Source organism: Antechinus flavipes, chromosome 4 (assembly GCF_016432865.1).
Source record: "Antechinus flavipes isolate AdamAnt ecotype Samford, QLD, Australia chromosome 4, AdamAnt_v2, whole genome shotgun sequence".
NCBI lineage: Eukaryota > Metazoa > Chordata > Mammalia > Dasyuromorphia > Dasyuridae > Antechinus > Antechinus flavipes.
The window spans coordinates 428,604,014-428,627,175 of record NC_067401.1 but is presented as its reverse complement, the minus strand read 5'-3'; the positions used below and the strand labels follow the sequence as shown (position 1 = coordinate 428,627,175).

At 36.2% G+C, this 23,162-nt stretch overlaps 1 protein-coding gene across 7 annotated transcripts in view; it reads left to right on the top strand.

Moving 5' to 3' along the window:
• Window positions 1-312: 312 nt before the first annotated feature.
• DCAF6 (DDB1 and CUL4 associated factor 6) overlaps window positions 313-23,162 on the top strand; it is a 160,456-nt gene continuing 137,606 nt past the window's right edge. For 2 of the 7 annotated variants that reach the window (XM_051999015.1, XM_051999013.1), the window contains exons 1-2: window positions 313-680; window positions 21,503-21,564. In XM_051999015.1, coding sequence (XP_051854975.1) covers window positions 584-680; window positions 21,503-21,564 — 159 coding nt within the window. In that variant the 5' untranslated portion in view covers window positions 313-583. The remainder of the gene's footprint in view (window positions 681-21,502; window positions 21,565-23,162) is intronic. The other 5 variants (XM_051999016.1, XM_051999014.1, XM_051999017.1 and 2 more) reach the window with 3 other exon arrangements.

Below are 23,162 nucleotides of genomic sequence, written 5' to 3'. Positions count from 1 at the left end.
TTCGTGGCTTCCATGCCCGAAATAAAGATAGAGCTTCCCAACTTTTCCCCTGCCCTTTTGAAATGGAACTGTTTGAGAGGAATGAACCCTGGTCTGCCTCCCATCGCCCCACCCCTTTTTTGTCTATAGAGAGATCCAGGATTGAGCTAGAGCGGCCGCCAAGCGGGAGATGCTGTGCGAGGAGCTCTGACCCCTATCGCTCGGGCTGGGTAGTCATCTCGCGAGAAAGTCTGGGTGGGGAACGTGTCAGAGGAGGCGGAGGAGGAGGAGGAGCCGTCCGCCTTCTCCTCCTCCTTCTCCTCCTCCTCCTCGAAGGGGGTTGAGGGAGGAGACAGCGGCAGCGCTCTGGGAGAGAGCATGAGACGATCTCCGGGAGGGACGTAACCCGGGCTTCGAGTCGGAGGGAGCCCGGGCACCTTAGGCAGACTTGGTGCGCGCGGCTCGGAGCGGAGTCTCCGCGTGCACGCCCCCTCCTCCCGCCCTCTTTCCCCCCGCCCCCCGTCCCTGGCCTCCCTCCCTTCTTCCCCCTCCCCTTCCTCTACCCCTCCCCCCACCCCGGGGTCTCCCCGCCTCCCTCCGCGCCATGTCTCGGGGTGGCTGCTGCCCACACCTGCTCTGGGACGTAAGGAAGCGGTCCCTAGGGCTGGAGGACCCGTCCCGCCTGCGGAGCCGCTACCTGGGTGAGTGGGAGGCCCGGGGAGGGGGCTCCGGGGCGGCTCTGGCCGGGGGGCGGCGGCGTGTGGGGGAGGGGGTGGCCACCGGCCCCGGCTGTTGGTCTGGGGACGCCGGGGGGTCCCGCGGGTCGCGGAGCGCCCCCACCCTGCAGCCGCGGGCCCCTCCAGATGGGCGGAGGGCAGGCGAGATGGGGTCCTGAGGGGGCTCCTCGGCGCGGCTGCATGCTGCCGCCCACCCCCACCCCCCAGCCGGAGCGGGCGGCCGGATTGGGCGGAAAAGTTGGCTCTTTTCTCTTGCCCGCCACCCGCCCACCGAGCAGCCAGTTTTTTATTCGCGCCCCCAGGCCGGGAGCCGAGCCTGGCTCGGGGGCTTCTCCTAACGGGACTGAGTATGCCCCGACTCCCCGGAGGCGAGAAGCAATCCCCAAGTGACAGCTGAGCTGGTCCCGCCCCTCCCCCTCCGGGCACGCCGCGCCTCTTGTCATTTTGACAGCTTTGCTTTGGGCTGGGCTGGGCCGGCTCCTCGGCCCCCGGCGTGAAACCCTCCAAATGGAGCCCTTCCCGTTACGCCGGCTCGCAGCCCCTTAAATGGCTCTAGCGACCCCCGCCCCCGGGGTTCTCCGGCTGCTCAGGCCTCGTGTTGGGCTCAACTGTTGAGGCTCCCTGCACCTCCTTCAAAGTTCATGCATTAAGTCCCAGACTCCTTTCTCTGTTTTATTGTCTTTAAATAAGAATTAGTCTTTTTCGAAAATGTAATAAAGCAGACAGTTCTTGCCTGTATCTTTGCCCTGGCCTGCAGAGATACAGGATATTGACATATTCGTCCGAACTTCGAAGTAAATAAGTTTCTGTCAGTAGTATCAAAGAGTTGTTCTGTTGGGTAGGGTTGATTGAGTATACTAATAATTTCTTTAAAGTACTTTTTGTGTCGAAGTTAATGTTCAGTTACTGAAACTGTTGACCTGAATAAGTAGAATGTAAAAGTCAACTTTAAATTTAGCTTAATAAAATTTGTTTTCAACTCTGAGTGTATTACACATGTGATTTATTCTGTAGTGTTTTATGTATATGTGTGTATATACGCGTGTGTGTTATATACATATATATGTGTGTATTTGATGAAAAATTTTTCCAGTAAGTGTTTATAATTATTTCTGGTTCTGTTTCCCCGGATTAAAAAGAGGGAGAGTAGGGAAGAGGAAAAAAAAAGCAGTTTGACTTATAGGATTCTTTAAAAGAAACACTGATTATTTTTTATATAGTTTCAGAATGTTGGAAAATGACTTAGAGATGCTCTAGTCCTCTTTTTCAGAAGAGTAAGTTGATGCCCAGAGTAAGGTGATTTTACTTGGGAAGGACTTTTTAAAAGTTTTAAAATTAGGTAAAAATAGTCTTCAGTGCATATATTCACTAACCAGAACTTATGGTTGAAAAATAGTTTCATATTTAATAAACTAACAACTATTTAAAAAGTTGAAATACTATATCTTTAGAATACTGATCTAAGTTGGTAAGATGAAAATTTTTAATGACTTTATTTTTAAATGCAAATAATCATGTTAGTATATCCTTTTGGTAACCCAGTGTCATAGAACTAGAGCTTTAAGGGCCAGAAGAGGCCACCTTGTCAATTCTCCTCATTTTATGATGTAAGGGAACCACAGGTAGGTTAAGTGATTACCTAGGATTTACTATAGGTAGTAATCATCTGAAGTGGGATTTGAACATGAGCCCTTTCCTCTGGCTCTAGTTAACAGCTTCTTCCTGTGTCTGATTACTGCAAATAATGTTCATATTCTCTTTTAAATTCTCAGAATGATCCAGGATTCAGAAATACATATATTATCACTCATGTGTTATTATGTAATATGAGTTGGAAAGCTATAGATATAACGAGATCATTTGTGCCAGTCTAAGATTGGATGCTCAAGCTGATGTGTTTTCCTGCTGCCTTTAGCTGAGATTCTTAGGCTGTCATCCAGGATTACAGTTCTCCTGTCTCTAGAGGCATATTCAGCTTCTCTGATTGATGGAATCTGAAGACTGAGGATAGCACAGATTCATGACTGCTGGCTGAATGATTTCATTGGGCTGTTGGAAAGATATGTTCTTTGAGTCTTGAAAACTGTGGCAACATTCACTGTTTAAAACATTGGCCAGTATCAATTTGTTGGCATTGTTCATACCATATGGTGGTTATTATCTAGTTACTGGATATTTTAATTTTAGTAACGTACCATTTTTACCCTCGCTTCTTATTTGTTGGCTTCAGAAGCATATATCCCTGGTTCTAGAAATCTCTTTAAACAGTGCCTCATCTGAGTTCTCCTTCTCTTTTTGATTTTTCCAGCCATGCAGATTACCTAAAGGTTTGTCCTTTATTATCTTTATTTAAGATAACTCCTGAAAATTATAGTTTTGTATTTCTTCTTTCTGTAGCTATAAGACATACATCTAATTGCCTAAATAACCTTTATCAGGATATTACACTGACTTTTCTTATCTTTCTACCTAAAACCTGTTTCTCACTTGGCTGCTCCTGTTACCAGTCATTCAGTCTACCATGTTTGAAATCTTTGTGTTATCTTTATTCTTTTCCTAATATGTAGTAAATTACCAGATCCTATCACTTTTATTTCTACATAAACACTTCATTATTAAATAAATACTTTTTCATTCACTTATTTCCATTTTTACTGTGAAGTACAGATCTTTATCATCCATCTGGATAATTGAAATAACTTTGCAATAAGTTTTCCTCATTTATTCTCTTCTCCTTCCAAGTGACTCTTCATGCCACTGCTAGACAATTCCTTCTACAAAAAAAAGTTGGTCACATCTTTGCTGTGGTCAAAAAATATTTTGCTCATTGAGTAAAGTTCAAATTCCTTTACTTGGCATTCAGCCCTTATCTCTCTCACTTTCATCTTCTCTAGGCTCCAAATTTAATGACTTATTACTTGAAAACACCGTTCATGTGCCTCTTGTGTCTTTGGTCACCCCCTTTCCTATGAAATGTCTTTTCTCCTTTTCTTTGAGTACTGAATTCCTATCCATTTAAAAAAGACTGGCTTAAATACTATCTTCTCCAATCCTTCCACTTGTTAATGACCTTTACTCCTTCAAACTGTACACATTAACATTATTGTATATCTCTTATATGCTTATTACATGTAAATTATCTGCATATTTCCAATCTCCAGTCCTTTAGTAAGTGCTTTCAACCAAATAAGCACTTAATAAATGTTTGCTAAATTGAATAGTTATAATTACATTAGTTGAAACTTTTCTCACTGATATTTCTGTGAAATAAATCTTGTTTAGCTTCTTAAAAGATGCTATATAAATTGAATTCAATTCAGACATTTATTATATGTCTGTTATTTGCTGAGCATATGTTAAGAAAAGCAAGAGATGGAATGTTTCTCTAAAATATGGTTTCTACTCTCATGGAGTTTACAGTCTGGTGGGTTGGGGGAGAGAAAAGGAAGAAGGAAGAGGGTGTATAGGACAACATGCAACTTGTCATAATCCATAATTGCATTAGACTAACAGCATGCTATCTGTGAGATTGAAAGGTAACACGCAAACAACTACTTGGAGGATTTAGGATGGAGGTGACATTTCACTTGGGATTTAAAGAGTGGGTAGAAATTCAGCACTTGAAGAAAGAGCCAGCCAATAAACATTAACATGCCTACTCTGCCAGGTACTGTACTAAATGCTGGGAATACAGAGAATGGTAAAAGTCCTTCCTCTTGAGCAACTCACAGTTTAATGGGAGAGACAACCTGCAGATAACATTCTGCAGAGAAAAGCTGAGCAAAGGCACTGAACTAGGTTAGTGCTTGAAGACTGTCTTTCATGTTAGAAGAGTTGTGGTCTGTATTTATTTAAAAAAAAAAAAAAAAAACACGCACCCTAAACTAATAGCTCTTCAAGCATGTGCAAGTTACTGAATTGAGTATGGGACAATAAAAGGTAAAGATAGCTCCTAGGATCATACATTTCAAGTTGGACTTGGAGTCAATACTGGGATTTGGCACTTTTGATGGTAACAGTGAAAGGATTATGGATAAGTCACCCTCATGAAGTGTCACCTTTTTATTTGTAATATGAAGCTACTGTTTTTATTTCCACTCTCACTTGGTTTCATGGTGTTAGGATCCAGATACACCTGCCCTGCTTGCTTTTCCTTCTTTGATACACTGCATGTTCACTGTTAAGGATACCGAACTGTCTACCTGATTTAGCCCATTTGCTGAGATGGTTTTTACCTGGGTTGTTGCTACTGCCCATGCCACAGCTTTTTGGAGCCACAAGTGAGAATTTGATTCCAGAGAGACACCAAACATGGGTGAGTAGCCCTGAAAAAGCTCACAGGTGTGCTAGTCCTCCGTGAACATGTTAAACATATTGCTCCCTTCCCATCTCTATCTCCTAGCTTCCCTCACTTCCTTTAAGACTCAGCTCAAGTCTTACCTTCTACACCAGGACTTTATTGGTCTATGCAGCCCTATAGTGAGAACAGCAGAGAACAGTTTATGGTAGAGTGTGTGGAAGAGAATTGAGCATAAGAAGACTAGAAAAAAAAGAAAGGTTCCAAATATAAAGGGCTATACATAAGAGAGAGATTTATATTTGATTCTTAGAAAACAGGGAGCCATTGGAGTTTACTGAATTAGAGGGATAACAAGACTTGTACTTTAAGGAAGATCACTTTCTCAGCTGAGTAGAAGTTGAACTTGGAGCAGGGAGACCAGGTTACAGAAGGCTTTTGCAGAAAATCCATTTGTGACATGATGAAAAATTATACTAGGATTGTGGCTATGTGAATGGAGAAGTGACATATAAAAGAGCTTCTATATCAGTAAAAATAATAGGATTGAAAACACATTGATTATGTAAAGTGAATACAAGAGGAGGCGAGGATGACACAGGTTTATAAGCTTCAGTGACCACTATTGTTTAGGACAGTAATAGGAAAATTAAGAAGGGGGGATGGTTTGGGGGAAAGGACTTGAGTTATGACATGAAGCTTGAGATCCACTGTGTGCTCTGATACCTCTCAAAGAGAACCTAGCTGGTTTATATGCATTCGTAGTCTGGCTTTGATAGGAACTGAAGCCAAAGAATGATGACAGTAAAAGTTGTTGATAATGGAAAACCCTAAAGGATAAGAGAAATGAGAAGCCAGAGAATAATTATGTTCTGCATCAGTTTTTAAGTGATGTTCAACTCATCCCTCTCAAATACTTTTTTGTTTAGTTTGAGGAAATTGTCTTTGTCATTTACAAAGTTTACTTTGTGAAAACTCCCATACTTGTGAACTTCAATGGGTAAAGGTATAAACACAAGCATTGTACCAATTACATTGAGTTAACACTAGGATTCTAACATCTCCCTTGAGTTATCACCTTGTTTTAAGTTGAGTTAACACTAGTATTCCAACAGTCATTCTCTTCCTCCTGGCTATAAAGAGGAGGGTATCCTCTAGCACCTTCCTCACTACTCAAACTCCTCCATATTATTAGGAATCATTTTATCCTTTTCACTTTTTAGACTGAATTCTTCTATCTGCTTCTACATTCATTGTGTTGTGTTCTTTTGTTTTGATTGAAGAAGTATATGAAGAAAACCCATCCTCAAACAAATTTAAGGAAGGAGTATTTAAAGGCAAATAATAATGTCTTAGTGATAAATTTTGATAGATTCCTATGAATAGACCACACTTTGAGAAGTGCTGATCTGGCTTATTTGGATAGCCCTTCCATAGGTTGCTTAATCCTCATTTCTCTCACTTGCAGGCTGGGAGAGCCTGCAGGCAGACTGAGTTTAGAGCAAAAGAAATTAACTCACTTAGCGTAATCTAGATCCATAAGAAGAAATTAGAATGTGTTGCAAATACAGGTATATGAGATGCAGTAGCCATGTGGATGAGTCATAGGGCTTTTTTTAAGTCGGTGATATTTATAAACTTTAGCTGTACATAACATCAGTCACAGTAAAATAAAACCTCTTAGTTATTGGTGGGTTGTGGTAGAAAGTTGCTGGATTTTTAGTGAGAGGACATGTGGGTTCAGTTGGCTGTGCCAATTATGTATATGCTCTTAGACTCTTTGTTCAGCGCTCAGCTTATGTACCATGTCAAGTGATCTTTTCTAATCACCGGAACTAGTACTAACTTTTTGCTTGTTATCTCCCAGCTATAAACTTCTCAAAAATAGCTACCAGATTTCATTTCTGCCTTTTTATGCCCCCTAGCATGAGCAAGCATTAGTAGGGCCTTCTATATAGTAGGTGCTTAAACATATTGATGTTGAACACAGAAAAGATATGATCATTCTTTAGTCATGAAAATAGATTTATATAGAAATATTACCAAATCTTTTCTGATTTTTGGCAATGTTATTATTTCAGTTTTATCTGTAGTGTTATTGGCATGCATTTTGTACATCAATAATTCTCAAAACTCTTTGGTCTCAAGAACCCTTCATACATTTAAAATTTTTTGAGGACCCCTTTAAGCTCTTAAAAATTGAGGACCCCAATTAGGGGTTTTTTGTTCCTTTTGCTTGTGCCCAGTTACAATTATTGATGTTTCCATGTTAAAAATTAAAACATAATTTTAAAATATTGATTTGAAAAATGATAATAGAAATGTTATATGTTAATATAAAAATTATTATTTTTCAAAACGAAAAATATAGTGAGAAGAATGGCATTTACATATTTTTGCAAATCTCTTTAATGTCCAAGAGAGAGAGAGAGAGAGAAGAGAAGAGAAGAGAAGAGAAGAGAAGAGAAGAGAAGAGAAGAGGAGAGGAGAGGCAGAGTCTTTACTCTCAAAGAGCTTACATTCTAATGGGGGAAGACAACACAAAAAAGAGAATTGAAAGAGGGAGGGGGTGAGAAAAGACTGTGTATTGGAGCTTTTATGTAATCCCCAAAGCCAGAAGTAGGGCAAGGAAAATTGTGAAGCTTAATTAACAAGCCTGAGCCGCTCCCCAAAATGGAGACACTTGCAACCTCTCATGTACCAAAGACAAGCATGGGCAGAGTAATGATCCAGGACGAGAAGGTCTCAGACACTGAGGGAAAGTCCAAGGTAATAATGCAGCTATGGCATGGTAGTCAGGAAAATCAGGAGCATAGCTAGCAGGGCATTTCCATGAGCAATGTTGTAAAGGTAGGAATGACCTGATTTGGTAACAGTTTGGGAACAGTTTATAATGTCAGTGAGGAGTCAGAGGTACTTTATGAAGTTGTGAGCTTAGATGACCAAGAGGCTGGTGGTGTTTTTTGCTAATAAGGAAGTTGGGAAGAGAAGAGAGTTTGAAGGGAAATCTATTTGGGACATGTAGGGTTTGAGAAGCCCATAGCACATCTAATTTGTCTTGTCTAAAAGATGGTTGGTGATGCAAGACTCTTAAGTCAGGAGAGAGACTACTATTGCATAAATATATCTGAAAATCATATATCTAGAGATAAATGAACCCATGAGAAGTGGTGACATCAGACAGAGGTTTGATTATAAATATCCAAATAGAACCTGAATGAAGAACTAGCAAAGGTGAGTGGTTCAGCAAGGGAGCATTGTCACACAAACCTGAAGGGTTTTAGAGTATCCAAGAGAGGAGGGAGGCTTTTAAACATGAATTGTTTCTGAGAGGTCAAGGGACAAGGAAGATTGAATAAAGGCTGTTGGATTTGTCAATTAAGAGATCATTGGTAATTTTTGGAGATGGCAATTTCTGTTGAATGGTGAAATTAGAAGCCAAATTTCGGAGGTCTCAAAAGAGAAGTAAGCAGAGGGGAAGTGCAGGTACTTAGTGGAGATGATTTTCTCAAGAAATTTAGTTGAGAAGGTGAAAAGAGATGATAGCTAGTGAGGATGGTTGGAAAGGTAGCATGGAAGGATTCACTGGATAAAGAGAAATTGAAGTTTAGAGAATGGGAATAATAGTGGGAGCAATTTGCTTGAAAAATTTGGAGGATAAGAAACTTAGTTTCTGGTCATTGATAATATTCAGCTCCTCCTGCTGAAAATATGGTATAATTATGAGACTTAACCATCCTCAAGACAATTTGACAGGGGAAATCATTTCCATCTGGACCTTTAGGCTTAGTTTTTTCCTTCATGAATTGTGGTGCCTTAAACTCTAATGCAAGATATTAAGGACAGTGGATTCTTTAACCAGGCAAAGGCTCATCTAGAACATATTCTGTTTATATTCTAAGCAGAAATTAGGTTTCCCAGTTGTGTGGGATCCCTTGAACATGTGCTTTGGAGGCTAGTAATCTCATCACTCAGCCATGCCTTTCAAGCACTGACTGACCTTTTCAGGAGACTGGACCTTAATAGAAATAAAAGGAATAGGATGGATCACAAATCAATATTTAGTTATTAATAATATAACATTTCTCTCAAGGTGATAAGATAAAAAGATATGTGTTCATTGGGTTGGCTTTGGCAAAAAGAAAATAGAAGCCTTAGGTATAGCTTACTTTTTAAAAGAAATTTCTGAGTTAAAAGAACATCTAAAAATTATTAAGCAATATTGGCTTTTTTCTCTATTGACATAGTCCTGTAGTTGTTCCTTGAAAAATATAGCTATGCATGTATAAATTGAACATATTTAATGCAATTGGACATTGAAAATTGAAAAATAATTAGCATATTGTTTATCATATCTGAAGTTTACATTTGGAACTTTAGTGTTCTGAACAGTTTTTCACCAATTAATATATTTTTGTCTAATTGGAGAACAGTATAATTAATGTATTGAATTTTGATCTCAGAGTATTTATTTGGATACTTCTTAAAGATCTCTGATTTCATTCAAGTGAGTACTCCCAATACTAGCACATAGCATATAACCCCTTCTACATTTTCTCACAATCTTCTTCTGGTTCATTGCTGTGTTTTCTTTACACATCCATCATAAAGGATCTCTCCAATATACTCTAGGTATTCACCTTTATTTTTTATTGTCTCCAGAGTACCAGAATATCACTTGGGTTATTCATCTGTTGTCTCTCATTGTTTCTATATGATTCTTGAGTATTAATTCACTTCTAGCCTGCAGGCCATTATTTTATAGCATTCTACATCATCCTTAAGCTCACCATGTATTTTTTTCATTGCACTTTGATTATTTAAATTTTAACTTTTAGATTGTGTTATTTTGGGCTCTATAGTTATACAGTATCATCAGGAGAATGTTGTAGTGACCTAGGGAATCAGTCTTCTTAACTCCATAAAGATAGCATATATATGAGGAAACCATAGAAAAATTCATTAATAACCAGATTAAAAGTCCAAGAACATTTCATTCACTTGGAAAAAGGAGAGTGCTTTTCAACAAAATCATTCTTTTATGTTGATACTTTTGTTGGTAAATTTTTTTTTTTAGTGATCAAGTAATATTTAGTTTTTCTCCAAAAAGATGCTGGTAAAATGAGAAAAGATTTTTAACAATTGTAGTAAGTTTATGCTTTTGGATCTCATGGTACACTGTTGAGATGAGAGAAAGCTTCTCAGGGGAATAATTGTCCTTTCAGCAGCATAGGAGAAAGGTGAATAGAGAATAAAAAGAATATTGTCACTAACAGTAATACTTTTTATTGTTTTTCTGTATATGAAATGGTCTTGATATCTATGCTTAATAAAATACCCATTCTTCATTCAGCATTTATTAAGTGCTTAAAGAGTTTCCTCGACCAAGATTTAGGCCCAAAACAAAAGCAGTGTCAGGCACTGTGATTAATTCTGAGGAGATATTACAATATCTTGATTGTAAGATGGTTGATTAGAGTTATATTCCAACTTGGAATCGATATTAGATTTTCCCCCTTGATGTTTGAACTTTGAAAACAGTTGGTAAATGGGATGAAAATTCAACTAAAATTTTAATACATATGTCTATCAAATGATGTAAAGACTATAGTAATAAAGTTATGGTTTTTGAGGCTCTATTAAAATATAAGCATCTAAAATTCTATTTCTATCAATATTGATTAAAAAAACTACATTTAGTAATTTTTTTTCCCCTTCACAACACGTTTGATGTATTTTTGGTAAAAGCTGAATAAGGCTACTATTTTTCTATCAAACAAATGTAGCTTAAATTTATTGTTGATGTTAATTAGGTCCTAATTAAATGGTCATTAGCTGTCCAAAATGAGCTTTTATAGTGTTTCAAAAATGTTTAAGTGGAGAAAATAAAATTCACATGTTAAATAGTGTTAATTAGATGTCTGATTCGTTTTTTTTTTTGTTTTCTATTAAGTTTGATGCTATCAGCTGAATATAGTATAAAGTGACTCAGCCCCTTAGTCATTGTGTTTATTCCTTGTTATATCATTTCCAATGTCCACTTATAATGGATAAGGCTCCATGAGCATTCCAGATCTAAAGCCTTACCACAAAGCTCCAAGGTTTTTGAGAGAGAATGACAGGTGTGTGTGGTATGACTCCAGTAATCTTGATCTGTCTTAAGGAGATTCCTCTCATCCCCTTGTCCTAATTCTGAGTTGTTAAAGAACAGCATTAGTAGATGCTTTTGACTAGGTGCTAAGCAGCAATACCAGTTTAAATATCTCTAAATTTCTTTGTATTATATATGTAATTATGTTTGTATTATATATATTGAAAGATTCCAGGATGTTGCATTTAAAAAACTAAAATCTTGAGGTTTTACAGATGAGGAAACTGAAGTGCAGGATGATAACCAATAGTTATACCTTTTGAGTGTCAAGTGGGAATTGAACTTGCAACACCATTACTCTATGCTACTTATAAACGTAGTACATCTTTAATGTAATTTAAACTGAAATGAAAGGCAGCACAGAATGGTGGATACAGAATTGGTCCTTGTGAAGTCAGAACTACTGGACAGTGGGCTAATCTTCAGGCACTTCAAGCCTTTCTTTAAAACTGTACATTGAGGAAAAGACAGAGGAAGCATCCAGTAATTTTCCAGTAGCTCTCTATAGCTGTGAAATCATGGATTCTGTCAAAATTTGGAATTTAAGGCTTAGGCACCCCTCTCAGTTGGTACAGTAAATACTGTTTGATTGATTTGGGTCCCAGTATGCCTTTGTATGTGTTTGGATTCTGAATCTATCACAAATAGGTTGTTTTTTTTTTTTTTTTTTAAATTAAAGAATAGTTATTTTATAAGTAAGCAGAACCAGCAATGAACACAGTTATATAAGGAAACCAACACTGGTCAGTGATAGCACTGATGACACAGTGACCAATCATATCTTCAGAGAAACAATAATAAAGCATGCACCCTTCTTGGTAGACAGACAATAGATTCCCTAATATAATATATCCATGCATTTCTGAACATGGCCAATATTTTAATGTATTTTGTTTAGCTGCTTGCTTGTTCTAAGGACTTTATTTGTAGACTGGGAGATAGAGTCATTGAGAAGTAATAGTGATGTAGAAATGAAAGTGAGCATCAATAAATGTTAATAATAATAAATCAATAAAAATGTTACTATAAATTTTAAAATAGTCCTAATGGTAGATAACCTTTTCTGGTTGGATTGTCCCATTTTCCTCCCAATATGCTAATTTAGTATTCATGAAATGTGAATGTAATTTTAAGTATTTGATCTGGTTCCTAAACAAAAATTGGTGATTTTTCATTAAAAGGCTGTGAGATCAGTTTATGTTCAAATTCCAGAATAGACACGTGCTATATTGTATTGTAGCTCAAAACTTTAGAAATAACCCCAATCCCATCTAAATTTTTTCTTCTTATTTGGACTTTATTAGAATTGTACTTCAGAGCTTTGGAGAGGGTGGCAACCTCCTTCTTTCTGTTTCTGATCTAGTGTTTGCTCAGCCTCAGAACAGATCCTTACTTTCTTCCTTCCTTTTAGTTTATTTAAGGTTTAGTTGTTGTTGTTGTTGTTGTTTTTTAACGCAAAAGTTTTCTGGTATCCAAACACAGGAAATGATTTTTTAAAAAGGTAAACTGATTACAGAATATGGAATTAAAGAATGATAGAACATGAGACTTTAAACCCCAAATAGCTCTTTTATAGTTCTATGGCTAGTATAGCTTCCTGAGTTTTTTCCAAGGTCTGCAAGTTTAAAATTATTTTCATAATACTTCTAAGACATTTTCATTACTAATAAGGTAAATATTGTTAGCTCTAATCTGTATAAGCAAAAGCTCTTTGGGGAGTCCTCAAAGACTTTTAAGGGTATAAAAGGTTCCTGAGATAAAAAACTTTTTAGAACTACTGATTTAGAGTAACATGACAAAAAGAGGTCAGTATCACAGCCAACAAAACAGTCGGGGTGTGTGTGTGTGTGTGTGTGTGTGTGTGTGTGTGTGCGCGCGCGCGCGCGTATATCATTTTGGGCAACGAGAATTTGAGAGAAAAGCAAATAAAATTTGAATGTAACTCCCTTGTGCACTAGTTACTTTGTTCTTTTTGTCTAAAACTAGAGCCAAAAATCTTAATGGGTTTGAAAACTCCTATATGCCTAAAAAAATTTTGGGCAAGGGATTGTTCCTAAGAACACAAATAAATCAGTTACTATAATGAGTAAATTAGTCCAAGTATACATAAATATGAACTATACCCCTTTATTTTCTTTGAAAATTAAAAAAAAAATAGATATTAAGTTGTCTGTTGTGAGAACTGTGTTTAAGCAATTAAGATTAAGGATTTTTCCTGCAAACCAAAGATGAAAGAGCAATGCAAAGAGCTTTGTGACTTCTCTTGGCATTGGTAAGTAAGAACTTTCGACAAATTCATGAAATTATAGTTTGGTAAGGAGAAAAAGGGATACTTATGAATCCTTACTTCTGATACCAAAGCTGATCCCTAACTCTTAATCACAGGAGGCTAGAGGACATGGCAAAGCCAATTAAAATACATTCACAGACTTCATTTGTAAAAACAAGCATAAATTTAGGGGGAGGGGAATTCATATTAACAAGGCCACAGATAAGATTACTAGTATAAAAACTAAAAGTGACAACCTCTAGCATAATTTATCTGGAAGAGTACCTTCTACACCATTACAACCATGCAACCCCTTCCAATATCACCCATCAATCATTCAACAAGTATTAACCTGCTACTGCTAGTGCTGATGTTACTGATATTGCTAATGAACTATGCTAGGTGCTGGACTTACAAGTACAAAGAATGAAACCCACACACTTCTTGTAGTGACTTTATATTCTTTTTATTTTGTTTTTTAAAATTTATTTTATTATAGCTTTTTATTTACAAAACATATGCATGGGTAATTTTTCAACATTAACCTTTGTAAAACCTTCTGTTCCAAATTTTCCCCTTCTTCTTCCCACCCCTCTTCCCTAGAGACAGGTAGTCTAGTACATGTTAAATATGTTAAAATATATGTTAAATCTAATATTTGTACACATTTATACAGTTATCTTGCTGCACAAGAAAAATTGGATCTAGAAAGAAAAAAAAAAACCTGAGAAGGAAAACAAAAATGCAAGCAAACAATAACAGAGTGAAAATGCTATGTTGTGGTCCACACTCAGTTCCCATAGTCCTCTCTTTGGGTGTAGATAGCTCTCTTTATTACTGAACAATTGGAACTGGTTTGAATCATCTTATTGTTGAAGAGAGCCACATCCCCCAGAATTAATCATCGTATGGTTTAGTTGCTGTATATAATGATCTCCTGGTTCTGCTCATTTCACTTAGCATCAGTTCATGTAAGTCTCTTCAGGCCTCTCTGAAATCATCCTGTTGGTCATTTTTTACAGAACAATAATATTCCATAACATTCCATATATACCATAATTTATTCAGCCATTCTCCAATTGAAGGGCATCCATTTAGTTTCCAGTTTCTTGCCACTACAAAAAGGGCTGCCACCAACATTTTTGCACATGGGAGTCCCTTTCCCTCCTTTAAGATCTCTTTGGGATATAAGCCCAGTAGTAACACTGCTGGATCAAAGGGATCACAGTTTGATAACTTTTTGAGCATAGTTCCAAAATGCTCTCCATAATGGTTGGATCCATTCACACTTCAACAATGTATCCATGAATGACTTTATATTGTTTCAGGGAAAGAGACCTAATTTCTCTTCAGCTTGTCACATTGTTAAATGATGTTATAAATAATGCAAATAACATTACACTTCAATGAACAAAACATTAATAGGAATAGATAACACTGTTTGCACTATTGTAGTATTTTGCTATGATCACATCTTCTGGGAATACTTTTAAATAACATTTAAATTCAGTCATTGAAGATTACATTAAAAAAAGAAAAACTACTACTAAAATTTGGAGTGCCAAAAACATTTTGTTTATAAAATTTGAAAACATAGATGAAATAAAGTATAAGATTATCATTAAATCAGAAAGATAAATGTGTGGTAAATTTTTATTTAAAGGAATTTGTAGTTAAAAAACTGGCCTATCCAGGAACAGATTTGACAGGAATAATATTTTTTGTTAAATATATTCAGTGTGGAACTGTGTATAATATTATCACTAAGTAGTAAAGATAATAAAAATAAAGATGTATTGAAGCAACAAAAAACTACTTAAATTTAAGTCCACAGAAATATGTTTTTTTTTCCCCTTATAGGTTCTTTACCTTGGTCTGCAATGCCTTTTATTCTGGCAATGATTCAAGGTCTCAGCTTTGGAACTGGAGTAGCAATTAATATCACTGATATACATTGATGATCAAATTCACAGACTTGAGTTGATCCTGGTAACCTTTAAAAGGATGCAGAATTTATTCAGTAAATATAGGAATAATGCAAGAATCTTTTTTTTCCCCTACTTTTACTTGACATAGAGAAATTTTAGTGGTACAATGACAAAAAAGAAATTTAAGGTATAATAAACATTGATATTCTGATAAGTATAAAATGAATGCTTAGAAAATTGCAGAGAATGAAATGAAAGCAATGAATTGTAACAATAATGTTAGGAAAATAACAATACAAAATCTACAAAAATCAGTAGCATTTCTACAGAGAAAGAGCGAAATTCTCAAAGAAATCAAATGGAAGTTCTAGAACAATCACATCATGCATAAAATATTTGGGAATTAGTCCAAGGCACATTTAAATAATTGGAGGGATATCAATTTCTGATATTTATCTGACATATTCCATGCCAATATGTCAAAAATAATCATATTAAATTATTTTATAGATTTAGTGCCATACTAATCAAACTACCAGAAGGTAGTACTTTATAACTAACTAGCTTTAGTTAGTCAAAATAATAATTCATTGGGAGGAATAAAAAAAATCTAAAATCTCATGAGAAAAAATGAAACAAGCAATAGATGGAATGATGCTTCACTTTATATTGCAAATTAGTAGTTATTAAAATTACTTGGTACTTGTTGGAAATAGAAACAGATTAATGGAACAGACCAGCTAAGGAAAAAATCAGAAATAATTGAATTATTGAATAGAAGTGACAACACAAAAACAGTTTGGCAGAAATATGGTTGGGATAATTGTCTTATGCTTATGATACAATATAAAAATGAATATGTGATTTGAATGTGAAAGATCACCACACTTCTCCTCACACACACATGCACACAAACTATACATCTAGAATGAGAATATAAATCAGGTACCTTTTATAATTCTGGGGAAGGAAACAATTCTTAAGCAGGTAATAGAAGTAGTCACAAAAAAATGTTTTCATTTCATTTCCATTACATGAAATTGGCTATTATTTGCATGAGCAAAATCAGTGCAATTGGGATAAGAAGGAGAGATGTCACTTTGGGGAAAACCTAATGTATCTAATGAGTACCTGATAAATCCAAGATATATAGGGAATTATGCAAATATGTAAGACCACAATAAGCTATTTCCTAAAGGATAAGTGATCCTCTCAGTTTAATTTAGTAAACATTAAGTGCTTCCTATCTGCCAGGCACAGTGCTAAGCACTAGAGATGTAAATTGGAAAAATAAAATCAGTTCCTGCCTTCAAAGAGCTTGCAATCTAATGGGAAGACAACACTAAAGAAGCTGGAAAGGAGGAGAGAGAGGACCAGGGATATCTTGCCCAAAGGAAGGATGTTCCTTGGACTCAAAGCTACGCAAAGCTGTTTGTGGAGGTTACCATCCAAGTTCACATTACCATTTTCTAGTCGATGGGGAGAGGAAGCTGAGGAAGTTGAGATGGTTTGGAGAATCAAAAATTGGGTCAATCAACATGCTGTTGAGATTTTCAGCTTATTCTGTGTGGAACATGATGTTCTATGGAGTTGAAACCAAGCCAGTTTAGCAATTCACATATGAGGATATGAACAATTTTGAAATGAAGAATTGTAAAATCAGTCTTAAAGATAGGACTTGTGACACATATTGACTGTGTGACTCTAGGTGAGTCACAACTTTCTTTTTGCCTCAGATAGCTATTTGAAAATAAAGTATCTAGTAGTTGTTAGAAGTTTCCTCTGTGATTATTCATTCCACTAGTGAAATCATTGGGTTAGTTTCTCCCTGCCCTACTCCTAACTCGTAGCATCTAGAACTTCAAGCTATCAATAACTATATAAAAATTGCCTCAAATTATTAAAAATAAGATAAAGGGATTCTTTTAAAAAATCTGGTTTCATCATAGCCTATTTGATTTTACCTCACAGGCAGCAAATTGGCAAAGATGACAAAAGGTAGAAATAGTTAGAGAGACTGTAGAAATACGGGTGCACAGATATTCTGTAGGTAGAAACCTAAATTGGGGCAGTCATCTGGAAAACAATTTGCAGCTGTGCTATAAAAGTAAAGAAAATCTGTTCCTTTTGTTCCAGAGATCCCATTGCTTAGATGTATGTTCCAAGGAAATCAAAGGCAGAAATAAAGGTTCCATATATGGTACATTAAAATGGTTATAGCAATACTTGGGTAGGAAAGAATTGGAAGCAAAGTAGGTTCCCATCAATTAGAAAATGTATATGAATATATAAAAATGATGAATAAATTCATAGAAGCATTAAAATATGAATTGATGCCAAGTGAATTAAAATTAAACAAGGAAAATAACTTTCACAATAACTACAATTATTTAAATGCAAAGAACTATAAAAGAAACAGAACACTCTAAATAGAATGATTAGCCTTGGCCCTAGAACAAAACTGTGAAAAGCAATCATTCTCCTTTGCTGAGGAAAGGGATCTATAGGTGCAGATCATTGCATATAAGTGGTTAGACTTGGTTAGTTTTGCTGACCTTCTTCCCTAGTGTTCTCTTTTTAATTTGTTAAAAGGGATAGGGTAGATGGAAGGAGTATACTTTTGGTAATGAAAGGATATTTAAACACATGCCAACAATGAGAAACAACCAAAAAAGATAGACAATTTACCAGGAAGTTGGGTAGACCATAGCTGCTATTCACAGGCTGGGACTTGGTTTTCCAGAGAGAAGCTTGCACAACCACCCTAAACTCTTGCCAGGTACATTTCATGTAAATATGAAATGGAAAAGCAGACAGGAATTCAGAGACCTGAATGTAGGAAAGGAGTTGCGCTAAAAGGAAAGGATTACAAGGTGCTGCTACTTAGAGAAGTTTATCTCTGGGATAGACAGGTATGTTAATTATAGGGTTCCTGGATTCCCTAGAATACTTGTGTTTTTACCTTTTGAGGAACTTCTATCCAGAGTAGCACCATAGCTGTTATCTGCTGGCCTCTAGGATGTCTTTTCTTTTCTCCATGTGTTCAGTGCTTAGTTCACCATCTTTATTGATTTTCTCTTAAACCCTTTCTCCTCCCTCCCCAGATGATCTATTGCCAAAGCCTGTTGATTTCAGCCCTGCCACATTTCCTCCCCTTCTTTCCGACACTGCCATCTTTCTGATATAGGCCCTCTTCACTACCTGGACTTTTCAGTAGTCTGCTGAATAGGTCTGCCTGCCTCAAGTCTCCAATCCAGTCTGTCTTCCATTTGGCCACTAAAATTATTTTCTTATGCATTACTTCTAGAATCAAATACAAAATGCTTTGGCATTTAAAATTCTTTATGTTTTAGCCCTCTCTTAAATTTACAGTCTTCACTTATCTTATTTCCATCCATATATTTTTCAATCCAGTGATATTGGCCTCTTGGCTATTGCATAAACAAGACACTCCATCTCCCACCTCCAGGCATTTTCTCTAGCTGAATTCCATCCCTAGAACATTCTCTCTTCTATCTGACTAATGATTTCCCTGGCATCCTCTTAAGTTCCAGCTCAAATCCTGTTTTTTATTAAAAAACAAACAAATAAACAAAACCAAACAAACCAGGAAGCCTTTCCCAGTACCTCTTAATTCTAGTGCCTTCCTTCTGTTAATTATTTCCTATTTATCCAGTATATAGCTTGGTTTATGTGAGCTCATGCTTGTACTTGCAAGCACACACACACACACACACACACACATACATATACATAAATTTGGTTCCTCCATTTGATTGTTAGTTGAGTGCAGGGACTATCTTTTGCCTCTTTGTATCCTCATCACTCAGCACAGTACCAGGCACATAGGCACTTAATAAATGTTTATTGATTGATTAAAATCTGAAGGAGTAGAATGGGTTCCAGAAGAATGCCTATGGAAGGGGAGTAGTATCAGATGTTTTGTTAGCCTAAGCTTTGCATAGAAGTGTAGGGCCATTAGACGCTAGTGAAATTCTGTTCTGGTGGAAATCCTGAACTGAAAAGCAATTAATTTTTGAGAAAGCTTCATGATTGAGCCCAATCGTTGTGAGCTTAGAACTTTGTTAATATGCCATAGGTTGTAATTATTTTTAAGTGTATTTTATAAATACAAATTTATTCCCTATTACCAAAGTATGTTTAAAAGAAAAACCATTAAAAATTGAGAGTTAGATACTATTAGCGGAATAATCATTGACCCTGAAGTTAGGAAGACAAGGGTTAAAGTACTCTTCGGACACATGTGGTTATGGGCAAATCATTTAACCTCCTAGTGCCCAGGTATGATTTTGAATTTCAGTCTTGATCCACATTGGTGGAGTTTCCACACCAGAATGTTTATAGTAACACTTTTGGTGGTGGCAGAAAAACTGAAAACTAATTGGAGTATCCATCAGTTGAAAAAGGACTAAGCAAATTGTGATAAATAAACACAATGGAATACATGTTATAAAAATAAATGATGGAAAAGAACATTTCAAAGAGACATAGACCTACATGAACCTATTTATCAATTGGATAGTAAGCAGGACCAAAACAATTTATACTTGAACATTGATATTGTAAAAACTAGCAATTCTAAGAGACTTAAGAATTATGATCCAATAAGTGATTAGCCATGATTCCAGAGAATTGATAAATAATTCTGTCTTCCTGGCAGAAAAAAAGGTAGACTGATTTACAGAATAAGAAATACATTTTTGGATGTAGACAATAGGGGAATTTATTTTGCTGACCAAGCTTATGTAATTCAGAGGTTCTGTATTTTATTTCTCTCTCTCCCGTCCCCCACTCAGTGAATGGCGGAGGTAAAAGGGAGAAAAAATGAATGCCTGATAATTGGGAGAAAAAAATTAAAAATAAAGAAATATTAGGTCTAGTCCAAACAGTGGGTGTGGGTATCCACAATTCTTAAGGTCATCTAATTTCCTCATTGTACAAATGAGGAAAATGAGGTTCCCAGAGGTGAGGGGATACCCATCATCATCACATAACAGAGTAACAGTAACAAAGCTGTACTTTCAGCAAAATAAGTCTTTTGCTTTCAAATCTGTTCACTTTTCATTGTTCCACACTGCTTTTTAAAATGTGTAGTCATTAACTTCTTTTTTGTATTTAATATTTTTCTTTTTTTTAACTAAAGTTTTTTATTTTCAAAACATTTACATAGATAATTTTCAATATTCACCTTTGCAAAACCTTGTGTTCCAAATTTTTTCCTCCCTTCACCCAGTCTCTCTTCTAGATGACAAGTAATTCAATATATTTTAAACACGTGCAGTTCTTTTATACATATTTCCACAAATATCATGCTGCACAAGAAAAATCAGACCAAAAAGGAAAAAAAAAATTAGTCATTAACTTCTAAAACATCACTGATTTACGAAGATAAAACAAGAATGCCCCCTAAATTAGTATAATAAATTGAATTTTGAACTTGGTTTTTATAGATTTAAGCAGATTGTATAATTTGGACTGAATACTTTAGAGTGGCTTTTGTATAATTGTCATGTGATTTATAATGGATCATTTTGATAATGCTATTATTTCAAAATCATAAAAATTAATAAAATTGTTTTACACAAAATATAATAAGCACTAACTATTGACCCTTCATAGACTTTGACTAGCAGCCGACCTCTCTGACTAGCAGTCTGGCCTCTAGACACTTGTATTTTTGTGACAACAATCTGCCTTTATTTCTGACTGTGCACTTCCCATTCTAACAAGACTACATGACTTGTTTCTACGTATAGACCATGTCCATATCCAAGAAATCTATTAATTAATTTCTCTGCAGCAGGAAGGCCTTTTTTTTTTTTTTAAACTTCTTTTAACTTTAACTTTTAACTAATTTCTTTTGACTTAACTTTGATCTTAGCTCCTCAAAACACATTTACCTACAAACTGGCAGTTCCTCTCCCTACTCTACCTAACCAGAAATTCCCTATTCTTCCAATTTTCTTAATGATTTTAATCTAAATGATTGAGGAAAATTCTGCCATAAGCAAACTCCACAAATTTAAGTATACAGGATCAGCTGAGAGAAATTATCTTTCTCCTTCCTCCAATTCTGTGAAATAGCATTTTTTTTTAAATTTTCTTTCTTTTTTTAAACAGGAAGAAGAGAATTCATCCAAAGATTAAAACTTGAAGCAACACTGAATGTGCATGATGGCTGTGTAAGTGTTAACTTGTTATCATATGTAAAAGATTCAAATGTAGTTTTGGAAAGTAGAATAAAATGATTTCATTCCTTAAAAATAAGCTATATAATTAATTTAACTGTAGAGTAAAAGAAGAGAGGAACAGGACACAAAGTTATTTGAATTAAAGTATAAATTTAGACTCCTCGGGCCTTTTGGAAATGTAGGAGAAATTTACAGGAGTTGCTTTTAAATGTGTATACTTTTAAAACGCACTGGAGCCATAAAATAATTATAGAATTTTGTCAGGATTTTGGTTGGGCAATAGGGAACTATCACCTTGTACATGAAAAATGGATGGTGCCTAGAATGGGACAGAACAGGAAAAAGTAAAAAAAAAAGATATTGAAGAAGATACTATCTTCATAGATAAGAGCTGGAACAGAAGCTGACTGATAAAGATATTCATCATATTGAAACCCAAAGAGGAGCCTGGGGGAATCTACCTAAGAGAACCTTCTTCTAGAGTTAAAGGGGGCTATAAAAATGGAACTATGTGAGATTAAAGGATGGGTAATGAAAACTCACATTATATAGAACGTTTAGGCTTGCAAAGTATTTAGCATACATTATTTCATTTGAACCTTACTACTACTTTTTGAGGTTGCAATTATCTCCATTTACAGATGAGGTTTCCTCAGACTAGACTAGAGGCAGCTAGATGGCTCAGTGGATAGAGTGCTGGGCCTGTAGTTTGGAAAACCCGAGTTCAAATCTAGTCTCAGATAAGTGCTAGCCATGTTATCTAACCGTATTTTCCTTAATCCATTTTTGACAAGAAAACCTGAATGGGATCCCAAAGACTTAGGCATGACTGAATGACTGAACAACAACCAAAATAAGGTAGCCTGGCCCAAAACTCTGGATTTGGGCACATGATGTGAGTTCAGATCCTGATTCTGACACTACCTTTTAACTGTGGGCAAGTCACTTAATTTCTTAAAGGCTCAGATTACTCATCTGCAAAATAAAAAGGATTGGATGATGTAATTCTTAAGTCCCTTTCCAGCTATAAATCTTGTTATCTAACAGGCGATTGGTGATATGAGAGGGTAGGTCAGGAGTGGTTTAGTATCCTGTTATTCAGATCCTAAAATTCAGGAGTTTAGGCCAAGGGCCAGTAGACTCAAGAGTACTGAAAATGGTGACAGGCAGGGAGGGACAGGTTAGTGCTTTGAAATTTTAGCAACAAATCAGTATTGGGAACAGAGGGATTGATTGTTTTAAGGCTCAGGTGAGCTGACTCAACAGTGTAAGTGACTTGAGAGATATCAGTCCGGCTATAGAGTTTATCTGGAAATGTTGCTAATGCCATAGAATTTGGGTGGTCTTTTCTTTTTTATTTTTGTTTAAATGGGAGGATATTGATGTGTGGATTCTCCCTCCACTAAGAACAATTGATTCCTAAGTTGTGAACCTAAAATGTGTGCATGTGTTAAAATAGTAGACAAAGGACAGGAGTAAGAGGCCCTGCTAGGGATGCTGTGATGAGGCTTGAGGAAGGCTCCAAGGAACCAGAGTCATAAGGGATGGTAGAGATCCTAGAATTGGAAGGTTCCTTGAGGTCATTTGGT